The 26,646-nt window shown below is 35.6% G+C and overlaps 1 protein-coding gene across 1 annotated transcript in view; it reads right to left on the minus strand.

Moving 5' to 3' along the window:
* Positions 1-23,669, minus strand: part of LOC145674026 (nucleolar protein 4-like) — a 298,109-nt gene extending 274,440 nt beyond the window's left edge. Inside the window, exon 1 of the mRNA XM_081743852.1 lies at positions 22,510-23,669. Within this exon, the coding sequence (XP_081599978.1) occupies positions 22,510-23,049 (540 nt within the window). The 5' untranslated portion in view covers positions 23,050-23,669. The remainder of the gene's footprint in view (positions 1-22,509) is intronic.
* Positions 23,670-26,646: the final 2,977 nt, after the last annotated feature.

Genomic DNA, 26,646 nt, shown 5'->3' on the forward strand with positions numbered 1-26,646 from the left:
CTACGAGAACAATTTATGGGAGAATCAAATGTACCATAACTTCGTAATTATAACTTGTTAGTTAGAAAGGAGCATATCATGCTAACAAATTAAAATATACATTATACAATGCACGAACAAGTAAGACACTAACATTCTCAGTCTTCATTCTTAACATTAAAAAACAAATGTGTGCAGGACGAATTAATATTTTTGTGGTAGTTCTTTAACCCCATTATGTTTTAAGGAGACCAATTAAATAAGACAGATATTTTCTTATAGTAAAGAAAGTGTCAGAGAAAGGGACTGCTATTTTATACTTTGATATTACCATTTTGTTGTTCGGAAAGTACTTCTTTACCAAAGGAAATAAAGAATTGTTGTCGAATAAAGGGGCTAAGATGTTGGATATCCCTCATCAAAGGCAAAATTAGTAATCACTTGGACGTGAGAAAACTCGAGGGAATTTTAGTTACCATTTACAAGATAAACTGTGTTGCAAAATTGTTTTTCAAATCCTGGTACAAAGGCTCCATCCATATATCCATGAACATAATTTATTACCTACACATCAAGCAGGCTTTCGACCCACATTTTCGATTAATGATCAGTTACTTCGTCTTTCGACGATTATCACCAATCAATATAACAAAGATCTCCCATCATGTCTCGTTTTAATAGATCTGGAAAAAGCATTCGACAAAGTTTGGCAATATGGGCTCATACGAAAGCTGCAGAAACTTAACCTTCCCATCAGTTATTTACGTTTTATATATACCTTCTTAACTAATAGAATCGGATATGTATACATAGTATCTGCAATCTCCCGTCCTATTTTTCCATACTCCGGAGTTCCACAAGGTTCTGCACTCAGCCCACTTCTCTATATACTGTACGCCTCCGATATACCACAATCTACACAGAATGTGTACTTATTTCAATACGCGGATGATACGGCGTTTCTAGCTCTGGGCAAGACCATGCAGCAGATCAACACAACCTTACAATCAACTTTAAATAATTTTATGCAATGGTGCAACACTTGGCGACTAACTTTAAATGCCTCCAAAACATAAGCATTGGTATTTCTACCTCCTAAACGCCGCTCCAAGGTTCAACGTAACCCTCGCAACCTTAATATATCTCTAGAAGGCCATCTACTTCGACCAACACCTACAGCTACATATCTCGGGGTTGTTTTTGACTCTAAATTAAGTTGGAAAGCTCATATAGAGAAAATAACACAAAAGGCCACTTTGCGGCTCAATCTTCTACGGCGTCTAACAGGAACTACTTGGGGTTTACAAGCACCTCTCTTAATCAACACATACAAAATGTTCCTCAGGCCCATTTTAACATTCGGCCACATTGCTTGGTGCAATGCTCCAACAAAGTTTTACGACCGATTATCGATACTAGAACGTCATGCCATTAGACTTGCATATCGCATAAAATTACCATACCCGAACTTCATGACAAACGAACACATCAACTTTCCTCACCTTATTCAACATCTTACAGACCTCCGTTTGAAATACATACTCTCTCGCCTACCAGTCTCCCACCCATTACTCCTAGATACTTTACAAACTGATGCTGAAACTGATGCACCGCATAAATACCTGAATACACCGTTAAACGTTCTCCTCACGCTATACCTAAAATCTGCACATCCTACACCTGAAGAACATGACATCTTTCATATATATCTTATACCAGATCATCTTCATCATCTGTTTCCATTTTAGCATTATGTCTCCATTCAATACTAACTTTGGGCTTTCCCCGTGTTTCCATCAGTCTCGAGTCGCCCCGAGACAGAAGAACTAACACTATGTTTTGTGACTGTGGCGTGTACGCACTGCATTTCGTATTATACTATCATGTTTATTTCATAAAATACAACGCACTGCTTCCATGCCAAAGTTCCATTCTGTTTATACTTGAACCATTTATATATGTATTTTGTTTACTTATATGCACATTTATATTTATTCACTCACTTAATGTTTTGTTTATTGTTACATTCAGCACTATTCGTTTATAAAACTACACTTAGACCATCTTATATGCTATAAACCTCCAAGTGTCGTCAATTCTGTGCCAAAGAGAGGGCGTAACCCTCTAATGGCTAGGGTTTAGGAGACACTCTACAAGCATACAATCTTGGAATGCAAATAGATGAATAAAGCTTACACTACCAATCCCTAACCCTGTAACCTTAAAAAAAAATGTTTTTCATACACACCTCACCTGGATGCAACACCTTAAAACAATTTCGCTAAAGCATACAATCATCTCAACCTGCTTAAACGTCTCGTAGGAACGACATGGGGTCTCAAACCACACACAGTCTTGAACACCTACAAAGTCTTTCTCCGCCCTACTCTCACCGATGGTTTCACAGCTTGGATTGCCACATCAGACAAATTATACCACAAACTTCTTATTCTCGAACGCCATGCCTTCCGAATTGCTTATCGCATCAAATTACCTAGCCCCACACGAGAACTATATCAGCGCATTACTTTTCCCGCCCTGCAGTACCATCTTGAATCCCTTCGACTCTCATACATACGCCGCCGATTTCAAATGCAACATCCACTACTTTTCGACACAATACACTATTTAGCACTACATTCCACACCTACTCGTTATCTTCACACTCCATTATTTTTTTTCTTTTTTTTACGTTATAGCATTACATTCTTCCTCCTGATGATCCCTCACTCTTGCTTCTGAACGATTACGTCACTCATGCTCATTTACATCTCATTTTTCCATCATTTCATGCACAGTAATATTCTCATACTAACTTGGATTCATCATGTCTCTCATCATAGCCTAGAGTCGTCGTAGGCAAGAAGATAACTGCATTTATTCGCTAATATTTTCCTATGTGTTGTCCTGTGATTGCACCTCATCCCATACTTTATCCTCATGAATTATATTACTACGTATAATACTACATTACTATCACTTAATTTTCTATTCTCCTGATCGTATTTATTGTATAGATTGTTTAGTGTTCCTCATTTATTGTTTTGTAGATCATTGTTCATCTACTTTCATAACAGCTATGTATGTATGTTTTATGTTGAATATATGTATTTATGTCTATCTCTCCACTTATGTTAAGGAACGCAAAGTTCCTTATGACCATTACTGCCATGAAATAAATAAATAAATACTTAGACCAACCACCAACCTAAAAACCAACAATCCCTTCAAATCACTTCCCTAAAAGAGGGAGTAAACCTCTCAGAGGTAGCTAGCCTTAGCTAGTATTGTTTTTCACGTGTCCACAATTTTAAATATTGAGATTTTAATACTTGACCTATCGAAATATCCTAATTTTGTTATTGCCTTAAATTCCTCGAACAAATAAAGTTTAGCAGTAAGCCTGACATTATTACGAGGATATCTGGGTTCTCACTACAAAATAAAATTAATTGAAATTTAGTGGTGTTCCATATATTAATATTTATCGATCGATATACACAGAAAACAAAGTTTTGAGATATTATTCGAATTTCAATGCTCAATTCCAGTCATGACAGAGGCTTATTGGTTTATTCGTTCTATACAGACACTGCGATTGTCTATGTTTTTTTCCATTCCTTTTGGTAGAATTTTCGGAGAACAGTAGAAATAAATGCAGAGATATTATTAAACGCTTGCAGGGACATGGGTTTAGAAGTAAATGCAGAGAAAACTAAATACATGGAAGTGCGTCGGGACCGTAATACGGCAAATTATGGAGGCGTTAAAATATTAAATAATACTTTTGATAAAGTGGATAATTTCAAATATTTAGGATCAATATTAACAGACGAAAATCATATTCACGAAGAAATTAAATGTCGACTAAAAGCAGGGAATTCGTGTTACTATTCGGTTCAAAATCTCTTGTCGTCGCGAATTCTGTCGAGGAATTTGAAGCTTAAAATATATAAAACGATAATCATGCCTGTTGTTCTGTATGGTTGCGAAACATGGTCGCTTACTCTGAGGGAAGAACATAGACTGAAAGTATTTGAGAACAGGATCCTAAGAAGAATATTCGGACCCAAGAGGAACGAGAATGGGGAATGGCGGAAGCTTCATAACGAGGAACTACATAGTTTATACGGTTTACCCAACATTGTTAGGGTCGTCAAGTCTAGGAGGCTTAGGTGGGCAGGTCATGTAGCTAGAATGGAAGAAAGTAGAAACGCTTTCAAAGTCTTGACTGGTAAACCCATAGGAAAACGACCATTAGGAAGACCTAGGCGCAGATGGGAGGATAATATTAAGATGGATCTCGCAGAGATAGGAATACAAAGTAGAAACTGGATCCAATTAGCTAAGGATAGAAGTCAGTGGAGAGATTTTGTGAACGCGGCACTGAACCTCCGGGTTCCATAGGCCATAGAGTTAGTTTTAGTTAGTTAGTTAGTTTATCAACAGTAAAGCTGATAATCAAAACTAGGCAGTAAAGACAATAATAATAATAATTTCAGACAGGCACGCACGCAGGAATTTATTTCAGGGGTTGTCCAAATTTGCTTCGAAGAGGTCCTAACTGAATATGAGAATAAATTATATTAAAATGTAAAAATCACCCCTAAAATTAGACTAAGTTTAAAGAAAAGTCGGGATTTGGGGAGGGTGTAGACCCTTAGAACCCACCCTCTGTGCATGTCGTTCACTTCAGATTATTGTTATCACCAAGTCCTCTTCCTTAGTCTTATCTTTGAAACAATCTACCACCGTTTTTTGGAAAAGCAATTTTGTTTTCTCGATAGCTTTAGTAAGAATTGGTCAGTTAAAATGATTTTCAACATCAAGCAGATAATTATGTTCCTTCTACATGTAAATGCATGATACCAAGAAACAAGAAGAGATGTAGAAATTTAATTTCCTCGTACAAGATAGCGTGACAAACTAAGAAGCACTATGCAGTAACGCATAAGAAAATTGTCCAAGATAGATGGTTGCGGAGAAAGACTTGAAAAGACCTTTATTCAGATATGATTGACCATCAGGGCCGGATTTAGGGGAGCAGGTGCACCGGTGTACAAGCAGACCCTTTCGTTGTAAATATCTTTGCATCAGCGTTATCAGGAGTAAAGAATTCTTACATGTCACTTTGAAAAGTTTCAGTGTGATTGGTTATTTTGGTAGTATTGGTGCACCCCCATCAGAAAATCCTGGATCCGGCCCTATATATATCAATAAATAATTAAATATTCAAATGAATCCAATAATTGAGGCACCTAGTATCAAAATCCACCACATTCATTTCGCTTAGTTTTGAGTACTCTTGCAAAACGTGCCATGAAACTCCATATACACGAGTACAAAGTCCCATATTTGGACTAGTTTTTTAGTATGAAATACTAAGCTTTTAAAGAAAATTCCTTTAGATCAAACATATAACACGCAATATATAACTCAATTTCGGTAATAGAGCGTTCACCTCCGATGCTTGGGGGTCTCTACTTCGATCCCAGCTCGCGCCGTGGGACTTTGTGGTAGGCAAACACCGTGCTCATGGGTTTTCTTGGAGTTCTCCCGTTTCCTTCCACTTTCTTCATTCCACCATTTCATTCATTTCTCATCTTCACCGTCTCCTTTAGCTTCACCGGCATAACCGTGGGACATAAAGATTTAATTTTATTTTTCATTTTCAATTTCGAAAAAAAAAATGGATTTGGCGGCTTTTGATAATAGGCCCCTCAATTCCAACGTTAAAATGTAGGATGCGCTTATGCATTTGTGGTAGCTGGTAACACCAATCTAGTATTATACACAAAAATAAATGGTTTAACGAGTGTGTACAAAACATATGAGAGAATTCAATAAACGTTCAATACGAGGTGTTTGAGAAACGCGTGTGCTAGTATTCAATAATATTTCCATTTCGAGTATACCACACGAGCCTTGAACATCGACTTAAGTGTTAATTTTACGAGGCTTTGCCTATATTTTTCTTCTTTCTTCGCTATCTCGCGGTATGTTAACTGCGGCAAGTAAAGAAACGACCCAGCGATTGATTGCACTTTCTTAAAGGTATGCAATGCACCACACGCTCGTTAATATTTACCCGTTCCATCACAAAAGGTGGTTATTGAGCAGACGTGTCGGCTTGTTTGAAAAAATATCCTTTTCCACGTGACATTTCTTCCACAAAAGATATCATGAACATGTTTACAAACATTACTTTGTGAATGCATTGTGTGGAGCTAATAGATCATGCAATGTTATGGCACAGAAAGTGATACCGAAACCCCGGTGCCTAGCAATATCATGAATATACTATATAAATATATAGTAGCTATATATAGTTTCTTTTTATCAGAAATATCGAGTTGGGTCGTTTCGTTTCTCTATGCTTTATGTATTATACTTACCTCGCTCGTCATCTTTTTTTTTTTTCTTTCTTTTTTCAATGTATCTTGTATTTTATTGATTGACTTTATTAATTATATTCTAAATAATGTCCACTCGTGCCCAAATCTTATTTTTGATCCGCCAATCAATCTTTTATATATCAGATGCATTCGCCATGTTGAAAAGTTTACTATTATACTTATCCCTACTATACGCTCGTTATAGATGTTGAACGCGCTGACTCGGCGTTGGTCATAGCCGAGATTCGGTATCGTGTAGTCCATGGAGACAGATGTTCCATTTGGGACGAACAAAAATAGTAGTCTGGGGCGTTCGGCTGCAGATCACGACGTAGTGTAAACCTGCTGTGGGTTCGATCGGGGTTTCCTAACAGTTCTCAATATTTCAGTTTTTGTGTTTCAGTTGATTATGGGTAACGCAACAAGTGATGGGGAAGATAAGGGAAAACAAGCTACTATTTAAAAATGGCAGAGTGCTCTTTTGTGTGAGTGGTTCTATGGTCCATTTAGTGATGGGTAAATTCCCTGGGAATATTCCCAAAATGGGAATTTATCCGGGAATTTATGTACAATCAGAAAGAACATTGCATTCTATTACTATATTATGATTTCAAAGTTGAATTAATTTCTATATCACAGCATATTATTACTGTTGTCCACAGAGGATTCTTTAAAATCTATATATTCTGAACGGTACTATGTTACTTTATTCACACTTTTTTATATTTAGAGAGTACGCATAAATGTATATTTATATACAACATATTTTATCAATTAAATATGTGTGAAAAAATTATATAGTAACAGTTTAAATTTATATGTAAGTGGATTTGCTCAACTTGACTCTATTACTGATATTATAAACACATTAAATTTATAAATGTTATAAACCAATTAGATTGGGTTAATGCTAGAAGATACATGTCTCACAAATTTATCAACATTTGCGCATATATATTTATGTTGACAAAATTTGCAAGATACTTACTTATCTTTATATTTTAGCACGTAACATTGCCATACACGACCTTTCATTCTACCTATTTCGCGAAATTTCTTACGTTAATTCATATGTAAAAGAAGTCCGAGTACCTCTTCAGAAATTCGAGTCAGAGAGAGGAGACAGACCGACGTCTAGCATTGGGGCCAGCTTCTGTACCTACTTTTCTTGCGATATTATATTCCGATGCGGTTATTTTATGGCTTCATACGTTAAATTACGTTACCAACTTTAAATTCAGACAGCATTGCAGAGCGAGCGTTAGCGAATGAAGGCGGGTTAGAGCCCCGCATGGACGTTGTTTTCTATCTTCCTTACCAACAATTCACTTTCTGTTCTCACATAAATCACTTCCACTTACCTTTCCGTTTTGTATAAATCCCCTACTGCCCTAAAAAAACAAACAAAAAAACAAGGTGTTCGATACTTTTTTGACTACTTGAGCATCACTATCAACTCATTTCTTCCGTAAATCATCCTACTTTTTGCTAGTTTTGGCCCCCAATACTAAACATTTACCTTATTTTCAGTGCAAATGGAAAAGAACTTAAAAAATTATATTATTAGTTATATAATGTACCGTCAAATAATTTTAAATTTTTTAACCTTCAAATTCTTTAAAACCCAGAAGTAAATCCTTAATATATTAAAATAAAGTAATTAGTCATATGGTTCTTATAATATGGAAGATAAAGTAAATAAATGGAAATAAATTCCTTCCCGGGAATTTATAGGCCAGGGAAAAAAACCGGGAATATTCCCATTTTTAAATTCCTTCCCACCGGGAATATTCCCACTGCCCATCACTAGGTCCATTCTCAGGTTTCCCTTCATTTTGTTTTCTTTTTTACACCTTGTGATCTTAAATCGAAGTTCTGGTTTCAAATCCTGATGATGTGGGCATCGTGTCGGGGGAAAAAAGGGAATTGACCCAAGATCATGGCGCAATAAGAAGTTATTTGAATTAAAAGGAAGAGAATTTCAATAAAGAAAGACACAAATAACAGCGACGATAGCCAATGTATTGACCAAATATCACATAACTATAGTTGGCCGACACCAGGATATTAATGTTTTCTTGTGATGATTGTACGTAATATTCTTAACGATCTGTCCATGCATTCAAACCGTCTGGTCAAATAAATAGCAAAAGATTCGACTAGCATTTAATAACATGTTTAATATATAATAAATATAGTATTTTAGGTTCGTATCGAATAACTATAATAATAATTTGCCTAAGATAAGTAACAGGACAGTTGTTCTCAATCTAATTCCTATCACAACCCCTCATTTTATTACATTCTCTTGCTAGCGACCCTCTTATAATTTCTGGTTTGTAATAAGCTTGTTTGGAATTTTTAATATACCTATTGCGGAGATCTCACGATATCCATCTATTTCTATAATAGTAGAATCCATTTTTTGTATACATATAGATAGTGGATACAGTAATTTCCGTAAAAGCGAATGGATTAAAACCAAATTTGGTCAGTTCATTCATATTACAAATATCGAATCCGATCCGTCATACAATTTCAAAATTTTAAAACATCATAACTCCCTTAATTTTGGGTCATATGATAAAAAATAAAATAATTTCCAATTTTGGTTAAAAAAAACTTGGACAGTTGTTAACAAAAAGTTATTGAGTATTTTAAATGACTTGATAATGTGCGTCACGAAGATTGAACCAGACATTGCCGTATTAGTGAAATCACACCATGCCCAGGTATCTCATTAGCTTTCGATATTAATTGTATTTCGATATAAGGGTTTCGTTGAATTGGTATTTTTCTGGTATTTCAATATGCAAGTTCTCATTAGTTTCATATCGTACCTCTTTCATTTAAATTAATTTTTAAACAACTCTGCACCTGTTGAAAATGTTTAGTAGACCTATCTTTTCTTGTTCTTAACAGTATGTATAAAAATAAAAATATGCCTATCAAAACAAAATTCAAAATAAATTTAAAAATACTTTCCGGTATTAGATTCTAATTATATTTATCTCTTCCGCTTATCTTCGCTATACTCATGAAACCCTATCGCGATCCCCAGGTTGAGAAACCCTGATCTAGGGTAATTATTTATAAGGTTCATATCCAAAATATAAAATCATAACAACAGTTATTTACCTCTTAAATACATTTTATTCAAGAAATTGAGAGTCCAATGAAATGTTCCTCTACAGCATATTACTTGAGAGATACCAACTTAGTACTTTCATCTCTAAATTCGCTAAACTAGTCTGGGCAATATGCTTTTGTTTTTCTACGGTTTTCTAAAATTCTCTAAATGAGAAAAGCCTGAAGAAGATAGGAGGTCAGTTCTTATTAAGCGTACATTCTGTCATCCTTAAATTTCTAAAGGATTTGAAGTTGCTATATCAAAATCCTGACTTAACCCTATTCAGTGTGTTATGTCAGGTAAAATGTTTCGCCTTATATAGCGAGGATCCTTATATAGATCCAATAGGTGAGGTCAACATGAATCAGTTCTCCCTTATATAGGAGATATGTTCTAATACGACAAGCTATCCGCAGTCTTCTAAATGAGACTACTTCCGGGAAATCGAACCTAGTACATTGGATTTGAGATCAGATAAACTACTATGTTCCTCACTAATGGAACCAGATAAAGCTTACTCCCTCTCTATTACAAACTTTTTCCTAGGTCAAGCACAGTTTAGGGTAATTATTTCGGTAACTCTAATGTACTTAAAAATAAGGAGTCCCTGATATATCCACGTATACATGGAGGAAATCACTATTGGACGTAAAATATCCAATTCCCTAAACTAAAGGAAAAGGAACAAGTTCCTATCTAACTATATATATGCCCTCACTACGTGTAAGATTCAGCATGAAGAGAAATATATATATATATATATATATATATATATATATATATATATATATATATATATATATATATATATATATATATATATATATATATATATATATATACGTGTGTGGGTTAAACCTATGGGAAGAAATATTCATCCCGTAAAAAAAAAAAAAGCGTTGAACAGTACTACTCAAAAGATAAAAATATAATTACAAGGTTAAATTGACAAATATAACAAAGTAATAAATGTTGTTAACAACTAGACGTGAAAATACATAAATAAACCTTAAATAATTAAACCAGATCTGGTTTTTCTCCCAACATATATACAATGGCACATTTGCAAAATCAAGATTAGCATAAGTATTATATTTAATAATTAATTATTCATAATTTTTGAGTCACTTGCAACTTTCATGGATTTTAATGTCATGTTAGGACTTTAAGAGTTCTCTTTATCCCTTATATTGTTAGTCTTTACATTGATTTATTAAGAAGATCTACCTTCGGCCTCCTCCCATCATTTTATTGAGTTCAGTGAAAAAAGGTAACAACAATATGAAATATCGAAACTTTATTGCGTCAGTTAGTTATATAAACAAAATGTGAACTAAAACTGTAGAAACCCGTTATACTTGGGTTTTCGGGAGCACGCTTAAACACGTGTTAGGTCTATAACCTTACTGTGGTGTAACGAAACTTGATATTATCTTAAAAGAAACTAGCGTGTTGGCTCATTGGTAGATTGTTCACCTCTGGAGTTCCTCGTTCGATCCCAGTTCGCACTAAATAGACTTTCTGCCATCATAAAATTACTATTACATCAGTTTTATTAATCCAGCAGAACTTATTTCACTATATGAATGACTATCTGAAATTAAAATGAAATCTTTTACGTTCCATGGTTATGCTGGCTAGGTTAAAGGAGACGGTGATAATGAGAAATGAATGAAGTGGTGAAATGAAGAAAATGAGAGGAAACGGGAGAATCCCAAGAAAGCTAACACATACGGTGTTTTCCAGTACAAAACTCACTTGGAGCGAGCTGGGATCGAACCAAGGATCTGATGCACCAGAGGTGAACCACGGTCCATGAACGATTTTCTGACAAGCTATCTATTTTCTTTCTGCTAAAGTATTTCAAGACCTTTATACCAATTTTATTCCATGTGCCTTCTCCATTGAATATGATGTACGAAAAAATATTTGCTGCAGTCTATAGGACAGTTGCAGAATCATTCTTACTTTTCGCAAATGCTTTTATTATCTATTGTATCTCGTGGATTGTATTTTCGTTGGGTAAATAGCTCGCGTGACATTAATGCTCTCTGCTGGGCGGATTCAACTATTGTGAGATAGCAGGGCATCAGTATATGAAAACTATTTCTATCCCTAGTTCACTTTGCAAGTTTATACTCTGTTTCATCAGACAGCACACAGCGCCGAATGCGTTAGATCTCAACCTTACTTGATTTGAGTTTGAGTTTAGCGTTCCATTTAGCAGCGAGGTTATATGAGACGTGGATCTACAGCTTAATATCGGATCCGAATCCCATGAGCTCCCGCGAAAATCGAAACTGGGTCTCCCATGCCAAAGGCATGAAAGCTAATCGCTTAGTCACGAGGAAACTCTCTGAACATTACTGTTCTGTGCCCATTCTCAAAAGAATTAGTCATAACCCCCGCAACTCTGAAGGTAAGGATAATATGGGAAGTCTACATGGAAAACGCATCCATAGCTAATATTGCCAAGTTTCGTTTCACTCATGAACGTGCGTAATCACAGTTCTTCTCAGCAACAACTCCCAAATACAGTTCGGCTTGGGTGTGGCGTTATAAAAACAAGTATTAACATATATCAATTATGTATTTGTATATTGCTTATAATTCCCCTACTTTTCGGATAAAGGTGGGCACGTAATCGTGTGACCTTTAAAAAGATCCGCACCTGCTTCGGATATTAGAAGTGCTTTCTTCTATTAATACCCTGCTAATATCTATATAAAATTAAGCGTATTTCAATTATTACCCTTTTTAGAAATAAGTAGAACAGTACTAACAACATGTTCAAAAGATTATTATTATTATTATTATTATTATTATTATTATTATTATTATTATTATTATTATTATTATTATTATTATTATTATTATTATTATTATTATTATTATTATTATTTAAGTTTACTTTTGAAGAGGGACAAGGATATCGTGGTTTGTAGAACATTTTGAGTAATAAAAGTAGTCCTCACTTAATAACAAATTTTAGAAACGTTGTTCGAAAGAATCTAATCTCAATTAATCAAAGCAACAAATCCTGCAGTTCACATAGCCATTCGATTCTATGACTTAATTATAATATGAAACTCTTAAGTGAACTATGTTTTAAAATAATTTAACATTGTTCATCCTTTTGATTCAACTTGCTGGTATTAAACTGACACAACGTTAACAATTACAAAATCTGATAAATTATATTTCCTTCGCTGTGAATCAACAGTAGCGACACAATGCGGCACTCATTCTGAACGACTTTCTTGAATTTCACAAATAGTTTATATATAGATGTGTAGATGGCGCGCATGCACTACCACTTGTGGTCCATCGCGGCTAGGTAAGAACTACAATCCACGGTATCGGAATCGGCGGTAAGTGCTTGGCCGATTGTACAAAAGAGATATTTGAACTATGTCCCCGACAGAATCGGAAATCAATTCTTTCAAGAAAATCAAGTTAATCGTAGATTGATATGTCCTCATTGGTATGTATAAAAATAACTGTGATATAAACCAGAGTGTTTATAAATGGACGTTGGCAAAATGACAGAAGCAGTTAAATTCGTCAAATTAATTCCTTAAAATTGAACTATTTTAACATTAGCGAAATAAATTCTGTTGCTTTCTGAAAATAGATTTATCAGTCAATCAGTGAAGTACCATTATGTCGCTAAAGATATTTAGTGTTGGGATCCTTTATTTAAAATAATTAAAAACATGTTTCAGCATTTTTAGATGTTTGTACTTGAATGGAATAATAATAAAAAGGGTTAGATGCTTCCCTAAGATACCCATACGAGTCGTTCGAAATTTTTGTGAGACTTTGAGTTCAGACGAACTCTGTATGAAAAATATAAAAGAAGACAAAATATATTACCTACAGTAACACATTGGGGCTTCTGATAGAATTCGGTATATGAGGCGTTCCAAGTAGTAAAGGCAAATTAAAAAACACCCACATGTTTCCTGAAAATACACTCTAAGGGTTCAAAATAATCGTCCATTTGTCTTGGAGCTGTATTTTCTAAGAGAAAGAGAAACAATTTCCACAAAGTACATGTATATATACACACAGGCTCGAGAACTGGTTGCTGAAGAGCAGTTTGTGATCGCCTCAAATATAATTTCCGAGTAATCAAATTGCATGTAGTTTCTGTCGAGTTAGCTCTAATTGACCCGGAAACTCCTCATATGATAAATGTATCACAGTTTAACATATTATACAATCATACAAACCGAAAGTATCAGCGTAAGAAGTCGAACCAAGACATCCTGCACTTTAAACTACTTTCGTTCCGCAGCAAGAAATTTTGTGAATGCTCAGTGGGACATTGTCTGTTCGATTCCAGGTTTTATTATTTAACGTTTTAGCTTTTACAATTAGATTGATGCATATTTTCATTAAAAACAATTTTTTTTACACTAATCTGCAGAGTTTGTACATGAGAATAAAACCATATACACAGCAAAATATAATAAAAGAAGTATGAATTTATATAATCTACTGTTATGCGAAATTTTTATGTCTGTTTATATGGGATCGAACGTTTACAACAAGGACATACAGTGGAAATCTTAATAATGGATTACCATACCTTCCAAAGAGACCTACAATCATAGAAAGTGAACGTAGAACCCCGGTGATCCGGACAGACCCATTACCCGGAATGATCCAGGCACATCTGGTATGACCACACACACGCGGTATGATCCAGAGGCGACGAAACATCGTCATACATACGGAGAGATGTGTGAGGCTTCTATTGTGATTCTAAGAACCACGATTCCCTTCTCTCTCTTTGTCTTCTCACTAAATCTATATTTTTCTTTTCCGTTTGTTGTTTGCATCTATGTGTGTCAAACTATGCACTGAAAGATAACTACAAGACTTATCAAAGTATAATCGCCTGAGAATCACAGACATTAACGACATCTTTTTGTTCTGCTCTTATGAGGGATCATCAAAATTTAATCGAGCGAAACTGAACAACTTCTTCAGAATATAGCCACTGATTCAAAACGATACTTTGTTAAGACAAATAAACTTGAAATTACATTTGAAAATTTTAAGACATTGATTAAGAAATGTCACACCGGAAATGAAAAAAGTGAATGTTCGAGATCGAGTAGAGAACACCCCCCTCATTACAAAATTAATCCATTATAAAATTCTGCAGTAATGCTGCAGAGCCGACAGTTTGGCTGCTTTTGGGTTACTGAGTGTGAGTCAGACCGGGTCTGAAAAGCAAGACGCAGACCCGGGTGACCCGGAACAAAAGTCGGGATCCATGACTCGTTCTATAGTCTATACCTGTAGACGACTGCAAATTGCCATAATCTGTTGCTGCTACAAATATTTTGAATATTTTCTACGTACTGTCGCAAGCAGGACCGCATATAAAGAAGAGGTGAGCGGGATAAGCTTTTAATGGCCCCGACGAAGAAAGTTTTCTTTTTAAGTTTTCTTCTTTCGATCGTGATTTTTCTTTCTTTCTTTTTTTTTTTTTTTCTTTTTTTTTCAAGTTTGAAATTCCCGCTGAACAACTTGTGATGCGCAATCATACACAGGCTATCTTTACCAACAATATTAATTCTCCACAGAGGCTAAGTTTTTAAATGCAGAATATTGGAAAATAAAGAAGCAAACATATTTTAACTCTATAACTATATATATACTGTGCTTATATGGATTAGATCTAATGTAATTTCTTCTGAATGCGCTAATACCTGTATCTTCTGGATTATCTCTGATGCAGGTTGTTCTGTCTTTATTTATTTAGATTCATCGCCATTTAGACTAACTGAAACTTTTCATAAATACACGTATACGCCGACAATGTTTAACTACCTGAGGTTGAACCCGATCAGAAACTTGTGTGGAAAGAAAAAGACCGCATGTTTAACTGGATTATACATGGTCAACGCATCATCCTTTCTCGACATCATTATGTCTTGTTTCTAGACCAAAGTTCGTTATTTCTTTATTCAATTACATCCACAATTTGCTTCACACTGTTGAGTTACAAATTGTCGTCGACAAATTTGAGCCTTCACCAAGAAGAAACCCCGGACCATGTAGAGTAACCATTTAGCAACACAAAAATAATTATAAATTAGCCTACATAATTTAGTATTTTAAGTAGAGTAGATGAAGTTTACCGAAAGAAAAGAATTACTGCTTAAAAAGGGATCTCAATTGTATCAAATACCTTTACCAGAAATTGAACGCAGGACCACATACAGAAAAAGTATGCACGTTAACAGCTTGGTCAGGATATAGAATAGCTAAAGAGTAACTCCCACATATATAGGTAATTTCAAGCTCTACATAAAGGGTTGAGAGTTATAATTGCCCGTTTCCACTTTAGAAATTAAGAATTCTTGAAGTATTATTCAGAATCTACAATATTTCAGATGGTCTAAAGAACACAATCTACAAGAAACCGACTGACACGAAGATAACGAAAGAACGGCACTAGGGGTGGACGGTTCCTGGAAACGTAAACCGCGGTTTCGGTTTGTTACTTAAACCGGTTTGGAACGGTTAACCGAAACCGAACCGAACCGTCTCTAAACCGAACCGAACCGAAACGGTTTGAAGTCCAAACCGACTGATTCGGTTTAAGCTACAAACCGAACGAAAGCGGGTAACCGGTTTTTGGAACACCCCTAGGACGGCACTGGGTCAATGTTGCAGCATTCACTTCTGGTGGATGGGGTCCTTGATTCGATCCCAGCTCGCGCCAAGTGGTTTCATGGTGGACAAACCGTGTGTGTGGGCCCCATTTTCTTCATTCATTCCCATTATCACTGTCTCCTTTAGCCTACGCGGCATAATCGTAGGACATAAAACCGAACGAAGATAACGTCGAGTTCCCCCGTAAAAGTATGGTTAGCGTACGCACCTTCCAGCCGGAACACTTGAATTCGATTTCCAGTGGGAGCTCATGTGGTTTGAATCCCACGTTAACCTCCAGATTCACGTCTCATATAGCCTTAGTGCTGAAAGGAACGCTAAACTCCAAACCAAACTTCAGTAATCGCAGATAAATCAAGTTCATCTTACTTGCCCCATATATCGAATGAATGTACGAACTTCCAACCTACTAAATGTGATTCCTTACACCGAGTAGCAACTGTAGGATGGTTCATAATATGCTCTGACCAATGCTTCACAGTATGAAGATATTTATTCAGGACAAAATAACTTCGTAATAAATTTCAAATCTTAGAGACTTTTGTCAAATTCTTATATTTTGTGTGCCATTCCGTCATATTTTAGCTAACATTTTGTCATTTTTAGGCCATAAATGCATGAAAGTTTTCAAAGTTTTTAGTACATAGAAATCCGAGCCCTCTTTATTTGCATTGGTTTTTCATTATTCATTTCATTATCATTAATTATATCTCATTATTTTATTTACACTAAAAGGCACATTCGTGACGCGTAAACCTAAAAAATAAACAAGTCATTTCATGTAAGATTAAAGGCAGTAGCGGTCGGTGGTTTGTGGTTTCGGGTGTTGCAGTACGAACGATCGGAGACAGAAGATATAAAGTGGACTCATTGACTAATCAGCATAACTTTAGATGCAAATGCTATGTAACATGTTAATTTAAATAAAATTAAGTTTTTAAAACATAAAAATGCAGAACATTTAATCTGATTAATCACCTTATTTAATTAGTAAGTTCATTCTTCTCTCTTTGATTGGAACAAATCTGCCTAATACATGCTGGTTGAACTCTAGTATTCTTATTGTCAGGTCTTTTTCGATGGAAAGCATAACCAATGGTGATAACCTTTCTTGGGACATTCAATTTCTTGAAAGTGTCAATTCTTTTTGATGTGAAAAAAAACTTTTTCTTCTTTTACTGACGCCATAGATATAGTTAATATTAATTTCAGAAGCTTTGTAGATTCACTAAATATTTTTTCTAGATTATTGTGAACAATTCGTTCTAGCAAACTCAGTCCCTGACAGTGATCCGAATTCCTCTTCGGAGTGTTGACTAAAGAGAGTTCGTAGCAGAAATTAATGTTATAAAAATGTATATTGAACACGCTTTATTCACAATTTATCTAGAAAAATTGAAAATAAATTATGGAAATGTATCTAGTGCATACAACATTACTGCCATAAGATGTCCTGTAAATTTAAACCATTTTTTTTTTTCGAACACTCTCCTGAATTACACTTTGCTTGTTTTGTCTAATCCTTGATTGTAAGTTTTTCCTTGGTTGAAAGCTGGGCAATTTTTTTGTAAGTTATTTACAGAAGTCATTGTATTCAATTCATTCAGAATTTGTAGGTTATGTACAGAATTAAAGCACACACAATAAATTAAATCTAATAACTAATAACCAAAACAGCTGATACCAAAGAGATACTGGTATATGAATTGTGAATGTTACATATTCATACATAGGGCTGTCAACTGGCCGGCTTTTCGTTGGCCTGACCGGAAAAATTGGTTTTATTTTGATTACAGCCGGTGACGGCTACAAACTTCTCACCAGCCCCTTTATAACCGTTTCTGTTTTTCAAATTTGTATCTAGTTCGAAGTATAGATATTGAAAAGTAGCTGTCATTCTGTAAACTCAAAACTGTTACCCTTCACCATCTATCAACGATTAATATATTTTGTTCACCTGTTTAGAAAATTTTAGAGAGATGACAGGGACTGTATCAGGGAAAATTTGAAATTTACTTTCAATGAATATTATATATATATTAAGAGTGGAAAGGGACTTCTTAAAGCAATTTCCTATAGTTGAAGTAGAGACTATATGTTTAAAGAGTGAATTTCATTTTCCAAATCCAAAATTGCCACGTAACATTTATTATACTTTTGTTCATCTGTTTCGATAATTTTAAAGAAATGGTAGTTACTTGTAAATACAATAAATTGATCAATGCCGATTGATCAATTTCAGTTTCTCATTTATAGCACAATGTACGATATCTATTAAGTTTATTAGTGAATGTTCTAAGGATATACAAAATACAGTATATGTGTTTTTGTTCACGATAGTACATTTCCTTTCCATGCATAGGTCCGAAATGAGATACTTCACGCTGAGACCTATATCATAGAGAATTTTGAGGAAGTGTCGTTTTTTTTTTTTTTTTTTTTTTACAGAGTTGGCAACCCTATTCATATATCAACACACACACACACACACACACACATGTGCGTAAAAGAAAAAAATACATTCCAAATCATCCGTCTTGGTTGTTACGCTATGCACGATGAACACAATATACTTCCACATGAGGCGAAACAATGTTTAGCAATGTCATACGTTCTGGAAAGCAACCTTGAAACCCGCCAGATATAGGAAGAGCATGTTAGCTGGGAGGGGTCCAAAGAATTTGAGGAAGGTCCAATACGTCTACGTAATAACGAACCTGTCTTATACTGTACCCGAAAAGATAAGTAATTTTTAATTACTGTCACCTCTATTTTTAGAAAAAATTATAGAAAGATTATTTCTATAAGAAAAGAAATAGTACATGATGAGGCGTAAAATAAAATATTTAGCTTACATCAATCATTTCTCTGTTAAACAAGTATAGTTCATTAGGAAAGTCTACAAATGTTAGTCAAGTTTCGAAATTTCTGCATATTGGCTTATTAATATTTGGTGCACAAATTACTGTAGAAGAAACCTTCATTATCCATATAAGCTAAGAATTAACTTGTAAATGCGGATCTACTTTCATTTGATTTCTGCTCTACTACATATTTTCTTTCTTACTTTGTAATTCTGCTATCACTTTTTTTAATTCTCATTATATTGATTTGCTTCAGTATAAGTACCGTAATTTAAAAATATGAATGCATAAAAACAAATTCCATTTGTTAGTTGCTAGTGAAATAAAATTCAGAAAGCTTATTTAGCGCGAAAAACTTTCTCGTTCACTGGAAACCGTGCTGTGTTGCAGAAGCACTGCAACGACCAGACCCTTTAACTTCTGAGATAGGGGAAAGGAGACTTAACATTCGCTCCAATTCCCGCGCTGAAGGAATCTGGTCGTTGTATGCTCGCTGCAACACAATATAAATTAGAAACTCTGTGACGGATTATTTTTCGCTTTTTAAAACGGATTAACTAAACGGACAGTTACAGGAGTAAAAAAAAAATATGTTATTTCAAGTATATATGGGAGTATTAGAAAGTATTTTTTCTGTTCTTTACTGCTATTGCTAATAATATTTTTTTCTTGAAATACTTTGGTCGTTGCGCAACACTGCAACATTAACATTAGCCGCCACTGATTAAAGGTAGATAAAAATTCTAGCAATAAGTTATAACGGTTGAGTTAGCTCTACTAGAATATCAATGTTTGAAAATCATAGTGGATCTTCTGAATACCGTAAAATTGACAATTGGTATTAATTTTTGACGTGTAAAATCTTGACATAGTACCTTCAGGAATGCTTTTGAGTGTGATAAGGGTTCGCTGTAGTTTCGACGTATAGTCAGACTGGGCCGCTTTCTTTCCTTTTTCTAATTATGACTGAGTTCAAATATATTCTGCACATAGTGTCCACTAATTTCACACCAGGAACACTGATTACTTTTATCTAACAAGGTTACAGTTGTCTATTTGTACTTTAAGGTTAACTTTTATACAGAAATTGATCAATCACATAAAAACTGAATTCGAGAATGGGAACAAAATTAATCGTAAAGATGAAAGTGAAATGTTAAGTTTGAAGAGGGTTTTCCTTCTTTAACTTAAGAATAAACTGTCTTACACGTTTCGACCAATTCTGATATATATATATATACATATACAGTGGCAGATGATCAAGGGAGGGGCTGCTAAACCATAAACCATATCCAGTATAAAGAAGGATTGAAGCCCATTTTATCCAATGTATACCTGAGCGTCAAGGAGGGGGCTTCCCCTATAGCCCCCCTTGGATCCGCCACTGTATATATATATATATTATTTACGTCCATGTTGACGTTAGTTTTATTTTCGAAGTACTGTGGATTGATTCATTTTTGCATTAACACCACTCTTTTGTGTCTGAAATATTCCGTTTCAAATTAAATAGAGGATGCGCTAATATTTCAAATTGTAAAGGCAAAAATAAATTCCTCTCTCAAGTTTTACAGTTATACCCAATAGGCTGGAATGTAATAGGTATACGAGAGTATACGCCGTATATCTAACGAACGTTTTTATAGTTTAGTGTATACCCACCTTAAATTTACGAAAGAACGACCGTGTATGGGGTCAATATACGCTATATGTTTTGAAAACAGAAGAGCGTATACCTACCAAAAAATCTAGCATTATGTCACTGCATACAAGGGCGCCCATGTTGTGGTTTCCATAGGGGGGCAAGTATAAGCGACATTTCAAATATAGTTTCAAATTTTGCTATAATTATTCTAAAAATGCTATTGGGTTTTCGATCTCCCGAAGTACATTTTCCTCTAGAGGGGCAAGCGCCCCACCTTGCCTCCCCTGATGGGCGCCCTTGACTGCATAGGTTGCCTGATAAATGCAAGACAAATACTGATACAACAAGAAAGTGAGGGGAAACTGGACAACTCCCCTCCTAAACAGAACTCATAAGATAAGCATGATGTTGTCCATCACGAACTCAAATAGTCTGGAATCGAAGTATTGGTCCCTCGTAGAACGACAATGATAGGAAGCCTCACTAAGTACTCTACCACTGAGCCTATTCTCTCTACAAGCCACCCTATCCCCCATACATTTATATAGTCACTACGAGTGTTTCTTCCAGGTATATTGCGGGTAGAGTTGCACCCGCCCATCCAAAGACAAATTTCGATTATATTGTATTTCACTCTAGTGCGCAGCACGTCTTGTAGCAAATAGCGTCACAATGAAGTAGGCCTATATAATTTGCAGGTCTGTATTTGATCTTACGTTATCCAAATACCGCACCAAAACTTTCTAACTTAATACATTTGAATAGTTTCTCAACAAAACTATACTTGTTAACAGGGAAATCATTAATGTAGCATGAAAATTTGATCTTACGCTCTTGGTCTTATAAAGACAGTCTAGTACTATTATTTTTTTCTGAAAATATAGGTGGAAGTATTTTACAATTACTTCTCGTCTTTTGAGGTGCAGAATATTACCCGTTCGATACTACATAAACATAGTGGCTTGTAATATTTGACCCCCCAAAGCATGGACCACTCCGAACAAAAAATTGTAGGTACGCTTCTGACAGTAACACACGCATATTTTGTTCGACATGATCGTATAACAACGATACTGAGAATTTTCAGCCTTATGCTCACACGGAAAAATCAAAGAAGGTAAGTTATAATAAACCTACACATGTTAACAAAAACTTCAACGCGAAGACAAAAGCCCTAGCACCACCCATGTGTATTAGCCAAATTATTATACAACACATCAAGGACCTTTCTATACTGGGTAAGTGTCGTAGCCCACACGAGAGATCCTATTTGGGCACGAAGGAAAAAGCACATTCTTTCATATATCAACGTTAAAAAAGAACACCTGGCAATTTACAACTTATATGTCACACATACGCTTATCAAAGAATGATACCAAAAAAAAGTTTCAGTATCAAGAGCGAAGAACGGATTTAAGAGCGAAAAGAACGCGTGAAATGTGGCAAATAAAAACCTCCGTATAATCCTATGTTTGTTTTTAATGTGCGATTGTCCTTGCTTCAACACTATTCGCTCCCGAGGTTCGAAACACAATCTACGTCACGAAGCTTCAGCGCTAGCAATACATTTCCCGGATGAAAGAATGGGTGGATAAACTGATGACGTCAACAATTAGCACGAAAAGGAGAGAATGTGTTACGTCATAGACACCAATTTTTACATACATGCACACATACATATATATATATATATATATCTGTGTGTGTATAAAAAAAAGTTATAAATGAAAAAGAAGGTTGAATGAAATCGTACAACAAGACCACATGAAATTAAAAAAAAAGAAAAAACCTGATTCTTACCTTGATTGTTGCTGTTGGTACATAAAGAGGCGGGTCCACTTCTTTTTTCTCTGATGACTTGGTATAACCTGGAGGGGCACCAATACGAAATCCTTTGGCCTTCACCCAGAAACGAAATTTGGAGTTTTCTGCGCTGTTACTCTCCTCGCCTCGAAGAGTTTTCAAAATTCTCGCATATTTGCGGCGAGTGATAGTTTTCGTTTTAGCAGCATCACCGTACGTTTGTAGCACCCACGGCTGGAAATTATCATACATTTCACGGCGAGACATCTTGCCTCCGGGATATTTCCAGAATGCTGGCAGAATTTCTTTCGCATTTGTTGTAGTGTTGGTATTAGAAATAGTAGTAGTAGAGGGACTGCCAGAACCACTTGAGGCAACAATAGGTGAAGTGTCACCTATCGTGTTATTGTTGTTGTTATTATTATTATTACTATTGTTGGTAATCGGGCTAGACTTGGATGGGGAAGAAGCTTTGGTAGGCATGACCCACCCTCCTCCAGCACCAGTGTCACGTCGACGAAGAGACTTTTCTGACATGAAGACAGCAGCTGTTTGCTTGTCGTATTGTTTTTTACTTTACCTGACAAGCAAAGTTTTGAACAAGAAAGCACTAGCTGCGACAAACACACACACGCACGCACGCGAACGCGTAAAAATAAGTGTCAACAAGACAAGAGTGTTGACTTTTTCCCTTCTTTTTATTTTACAGAAAAATTACGATATTGTTCCCCAACGTCCGAAATAGGAATTGTTAAATTAATCTGAGATAATACTACGTTCCATTCCAGCGAACACATCGACTGCTGCGAACAAGTACGAAGAGAAAAGTTGCTCTTCAATTTCTGTCCCGTACGGGGATAGAACGAAAATTGGTTACGCGGAATCGATGACGATGTTCTTTTTTTTCTTTTCTCGAAACTTGACAGATGTCACTTTTCTTCCCTTTAAAAAGACGATGACTTTTTTCACGTAAACAACAACGGGTTAAAAAAAAATGTGTGTGTGTGTTATGGTCTGTCCCAACACGGATATTATATACTGTCCCGCTACTCGACTCCTGTGCCCGTATTCAGCCAGCCGGCCGCTAGCTGTGCGCGCGGATTCTGTGTCCCGAACGCCCAGGCCGGCTTCGTGGGGTCCCCTCCCTCATTCTGCCTCTCCCCCTTCCCCTCACTCCACCGCCTGCCACGGGACACACGGAGCAGAGCAAGCGAGGGGTCGACCGCCCGCCCTCTCGCCTTTCCCCTCGCCCCGCACGGCTGACAGAATCCGAGCCGCCAGCTAACTAGGGTCCCGACTCGGAGCTCGTGCCACAGGTGAACCCATCCCGCGCGCTCAACACTACACAACACACACACACACATACATACTGAAGATGACTCCTACGATCAGATCACTACACATATATAAATATAATATATATATCTACACATTCATATACATATATAACAAACAATCTTAGTTGCTCAGTTGCGTCCATCCACAGAAACCTGTTCACTCATCCATACGATTCTTCTTGAAACGGACTTTTTTTTTCTTTTGGAAAGAAGAAATATAACTGGCGTTGCCCCCACCTTCCTGTTGGTAACGCGATAGGAAAGAATTTTTTTTTTTTTTTTTACTTGGTTAGAGATTTCTGCTCGATTTTTAAACTTTCTTTTTTATAGTCAATACTTGACTTCTGCTTTTAAGTGAAAAAAGTTAAATGCCATTAGTGGTGCCATTGGCACGGACGATTTATTTATTTATTGTGGGTATTGGTATTGACAAATGTAACACTTATTTATGTTAATAATTGTTTATTAACTCTTCTCCTCCTTTTTAAATCCTCGAATAGGTTACAAGTACCGCAGATTAGAAGGTGCACTGGAAACTTTTGCTCAAATACGAGATGATTCCAATATCATAGGAAATGAGACGAGGGGACTGTGTCCCTCAAAGTATGTGTGGGACCCCAGAATTCGGTCGTCCATGCTTGGATATCTCATAACGGAATACATACATCTAAACACTCCACTTCCTCCCCCCCCCAAAGGAAAGAAACCGGTGCCATTGGTTTCAAAAGATCTAAATGTAAATTGATGAAAAACTTTGAAAAAAATATTTTAGATATATTCTACGTATTTTAAAGATCTGTAACGAAAAAGTTCTTTCGTAGAATGACATACTTAGTTTAACGGCCAACAATTGTGTACTGTGTGAAAATAAAGTAACGGGTGATAATTGCTAATTAAACATTATGAAATAAATTGAGGAAAAACGACGTGGAAGGAGAGGGAAGAACTGACAGAAATCCTAAGGCCATGATGTTGTCTATGAAATGAAATGAAATGAAATGAAATCTTTCAGTTTAACGTCCCACGATTATGTCCTTTAGACTAAAGGAGACGATGATTAATTCAAATGAATTATGATAGAAGAATTGATGGAATAAGAAAGTGGAATTAGACGGGAGAACCCCCAGAAAACTCACGGACACGATGTTGTTCACCACAAACTTACTTGCTCGGAGATAGAATTGGGGACCCCAGCCACCAGAGGAAAGCGCTCTACACTGAGCCGCCGTAGCCCTACGATGTTGTCCATGACAAGACCTAGGTTGAATCTATCACTCCTCGCAACAATATAATACAGTAACGCATGGACTTACATAAGTAACGTTTCCCTAAATCTTTAATAACTAATTTTACGAAGGTCAAATTTGTAAATTACTCAAGCGTAACTTCGTAAGAAGCTGTATGTATATTGTATCTTGATTGTAACGTTTAAACAAATAGTTAGCACCATGGAAGTATTGACAGGGAAGGAACATTATCATACTCTGTGATACCACTAGATTAACACTGTTGCCAACCCAGCATAAAATTATATTTTTTAAGTGGCATTACGTCGGGTTATTATGTATTTCAAATCTACATGTTAAACGAAAAATTATAATGCTACATTTATTATTCAGTGTTGCAAACTAAGGATGCTACAATATTACAAACATCCAGATTTTGGTAGCTCATATAGTAATAGTAATGCAAAAAAGGCAGGCGGGACAACGTATGTTCAAACTACTTTAGTGTCTAATACTATGATTGTGATATGATGTGTTTCTAATGAATATTAACATACTGTAGTTACAAGGGATTGAAATTTTGATTGTTTTAAAAGTATTTCGAAAAAACTACTTACATAAGTACTTCATTCAATTACATAGATGGTTTTCTATAGATACGAGGATCATAATGCTGTTTACAACAATTTGATATTTCAAATCCTTCTGGAGATATCGTAAAAATTGTTAAAATTTGAAATACTGCTTAAAGCATGGGCGCTCGAAGGGGGCCAGGGGGCCACCTCAGGCTCACGAAAATGTATACGTAATATAGCAAACCACGTATACTAAACACCAGACGCAATATAGCAACCAGGGGGATGCACTCTTTAGAAAATTTTCTTCGGGCACCCATGGCTTGAAAGTTATTTAATTCAGAGAACTTGTAATTACACCTACCAAAAAGTATTACTGACATGTTATAGAGAAAAGTAAATAACAAATTGTTTTAAAAAGTTTCCACAAATATGCCATTTTAGAAAATACATTAAAAATTGCCAATTTTTTCATCTCTCTCGAATGATTTGAAATGTCAACTTGCTGTAAATAGCATTAGGATCTTTATGTGTATTGCAAACCACGCATGTAATTCGATGTGATACTTAACCAAAACACCTTTCAAAATAAAGTCTTTTGAAAAAAAATCAAATTTTTATCCTTGAACTTATTTGAACTTGTTCGAAATACGTACATGATGACTGTAGTATTCGCTATTAACTTACTTTGGACGTCCATTATCCTGTCCGTGTCACTTACGTTATTACTGCTGTAGAATCCTCCAAATTTTTGGTTATTTTTCGAAGTTTGTGATATTGTAGCGTCCTTAGTTTGCAACGCTGCATGAAAAGTTTGGTATTGTATGTTTTTGTTTTATACCTACATGTAGATTTGAAATATGTAATAAGCTGACGTAATTCCTTCCTAAAAATACAAATTCATGTTGAGTTGGCAACATTGTTAAGCTAAACTTCCGAAGAGAAGGAAGGAAAATACCTTGAACCTTGAACCTTGAACCACAGGGTATGTCAAAC

The sequence above is a fragment of the Thermobia domestica genome, chromosome 2, assembly GCF_964235325.1.
Source record: "Thermobia domestica chromosome 2, izTheDome1.hap1.1, whole genome shotgun sequence".
In the NCBI taxonomy this organism is placed as follows: domain Eukaryota; kingdom Metazoa; phylum Arthropoda; class Insecta; order Zygentoma; family Lepismatidae; genus Thermobia; species Thermobia domestica.